This window comes from Stegastes partitus, unplaced genomic scaffold (assembly GCF_000690725.1).
Source record: "Stegastes partitus isolate 25-593 unplaced genomic scaffold, Stegastes_partitus-1.0.2 Scaffold2105, whole genome shotgun sequence".
In the NCBI taxonomy this organism is placed as follows: Eukaryota; Metazoa; Chordata; class Actinopteri; family Pomacentridae; genus Stegastes; species Stegastes partitus.
Genome location: NW_007579836.1, coordinates 135,801 through 138,075, shown reverse-complemented (window position 1 = coordinate 138,075; position 2,275 = coordinate 135,801). Strand labels below are relative to the sequence as shown.

At 39.8% G+C, this 2,275-nt stretch overlaps 1 protein-coding gene across 1 annotated transcript in view; it reads left to right on the top strand.

Annotated features, from left to right (window-relative positions):
* The window catches only part of LOC103373958 (protocadherin gamma-A11-like), a 15,439-nt gene that overhangs the window by 3,499 nt on the left and 9,665 nt on the right, over window positions 1–2,275 (top strand). Inside the window, exon 2 of the mRNA XM_008303971.1 lies at window positions 2,185–2,262. Coding sequence (XP_008302193.1) covers window positions 2,185–2,262 — 78 coding nt within the window. The remainder of the gene's footprint in view (window positions 1–2,184; window positions 2,263–2,275) is intronic.

Genomic DNA, 2,275 nt, shown 5'->3' with positions numbered 1-2,275 from the left:
GCAGACCAGACTCTGAGGAAAAGTCCATCAGATTTTGCTGAAATCTTTGGATCTCCAGATGAGTCTCCGGAGGTAGGCCACATGCCTTGTTAATTTAAGAGTGACTGTGAATTTTCCAGTAGCCTTTCATATAAATATCTGAATATGCATTCAATCAATTTTAACCCGTGCAGGTATGTGCCTTGCCATGCATTTGCATACAATAGTTTTCTGTTACTTTCTCCAGTTTTGTGGCAGGTCTACATTTTTTTTTAGTTGCTCTTACAAGTTTTTTTTGGTCTTTTTTTTTCTTTCCCCAGTACATTTGATCATAGTTTCATCCTATTTATGGATCGTAGTTCTTGAAACAGAAACTTTGTCGCAGTAGACATGAACGTGGAATCAACAGGTAGAAAATTGTCTGTCTGAGATGAAACGTTTTCTTGAAAAGCAGTGACTACATTTTACCGTTTAAGTATGACTTACTGCACAGTGTCTTTAAATGGAGATGAAAATACGGTTACATGCAATCGATATAACTTAAACATTGACTGTTCTATCAAATGGATATCTTTTTTTAACCTTGGCATCAGATGTCACTTCCCTTGCATATTACCACATCCCTTTCAACTAAACATCTCTAACTGCAGTCTATGCATTGTGGTGATTATTTGCTGTTAGACGTGGCATTTGTTTGTTCTTCTCATTGCATCAGAGATTGAAGTGAAAGTAGTGAAAGCTTGCATTTTACTAAGTCGTATTTTTTCCAACTACACGTTGACTGACCGAGTGCTTAAGCCACGACCTGTTCATCGGGTCATTGTAACACAGTCAAAGAGCTTTTTGTCAAGATGATATTGGTCATGATAGAGGGAGGAAATAAAATACTTTCCTGTTCTCAAATGAATCACTGTGAGAATAAGTTAGAGTATTTTATATCCATCTTGGTGATTTTTTTTTAAAATTTTGTTTTTGCCATTATGAGTTTGTAAATGCTGTAATGTATGTCAGACTAGAATACTTTTTTAGTATTTGGAAAGCAGTCCAGCCTATTGTGACTTTAGAAAAGAAAATATTAAATGAGGGAACTCTGTGGTTCATCTCCTCGCCTTTTGAAAAGCTCTCCATGGTGCTGAATGGTGCCTTCCTTATTTGCGCCATTCACGAAAACCCAACACATCAAATTAAAATAATTTCGCTTTCGAATGAAGACTGAAATAACATCTCATTGCCGGTCATAGCAGAAACAGTGGCATCTTATACTGAACTTAATTTTTTGGTTTGTTTGATTATTTGTAATATTCCAAGTAAGCTCACGGCGTCGCTGCTCGCTCACAGATATGGAGAGGTTAATCTCTCCACCCACTGCAAAAGCAGTAGCTGCATCAAACCTTGGGCTGCCATTGTTGTAGGAACGGTGTGCTTAATATCACTCTTACGCTATACATTTTTTTAACTGGAATAATATTTGTGTCTGTTTCTTTTTTTTGTCGGAAGGAATAATGGCGCTCAGAGAACACAGGTTGCTGAGTTTTGTCTGTGGCGTTGTCCTTTTTGTTCACATTACTGGAGCAGACCTGAGCTATTCTGTTCCGGAGGAGATGAGACCAGGCTCCATTGTTGGAAATATTGCCAAGGATCTCGGCCTGGAAGTCGGGAAATTGTTCGCTCGTAAAGCTCGCGTTGATACTGAGGAAAACCACCAGCATTACTGCAATGTTGATCTACAAACGGGGAATTTTGTCATCAGGGAAAGAATTGACCGAGAGGAGCTTTGTGGGGAGAAGGTTTCGTGCATGCTAAAATTTGAATTAGTCCTAGAGAGCCCGTTGGAGCTGCACCGCATTTCACTGCTCATCCAGGATGTTAACGACAATCCGCCCGTTTTTCCAAAGGATGCAGTGAAGTTGGAAATAAGAGAATCGGCGGTTAAAGGAGCTCGATATCGTGTCAACGAAGCACACGACGCTGACATCGGACAAAATACTGTTAAAGAATACAGTTTACAAAAGAATGGACATTTTGTTTTATCTGTTCATGATGATGCTGATGGATCGAAGACCGTGGAGCTGGTGTTGGACAAAGAGTTGGACCGTGAAAAGGAGCACGATTTAAATTTTCTGCTGATTGCAGTTGATGGTGGGAATCCACAGAGATCAGGAACTGCTATGATACATGTGACTGTGCTGGATGCTAATGATAACGCTCCTGTGTTTGATCAGGCCGTTTACAAAGCCAGTTTACCTGAGAATTCTCCTGCTGATACTGTCGTTGTAACTGTAAGTGCCACTGATGC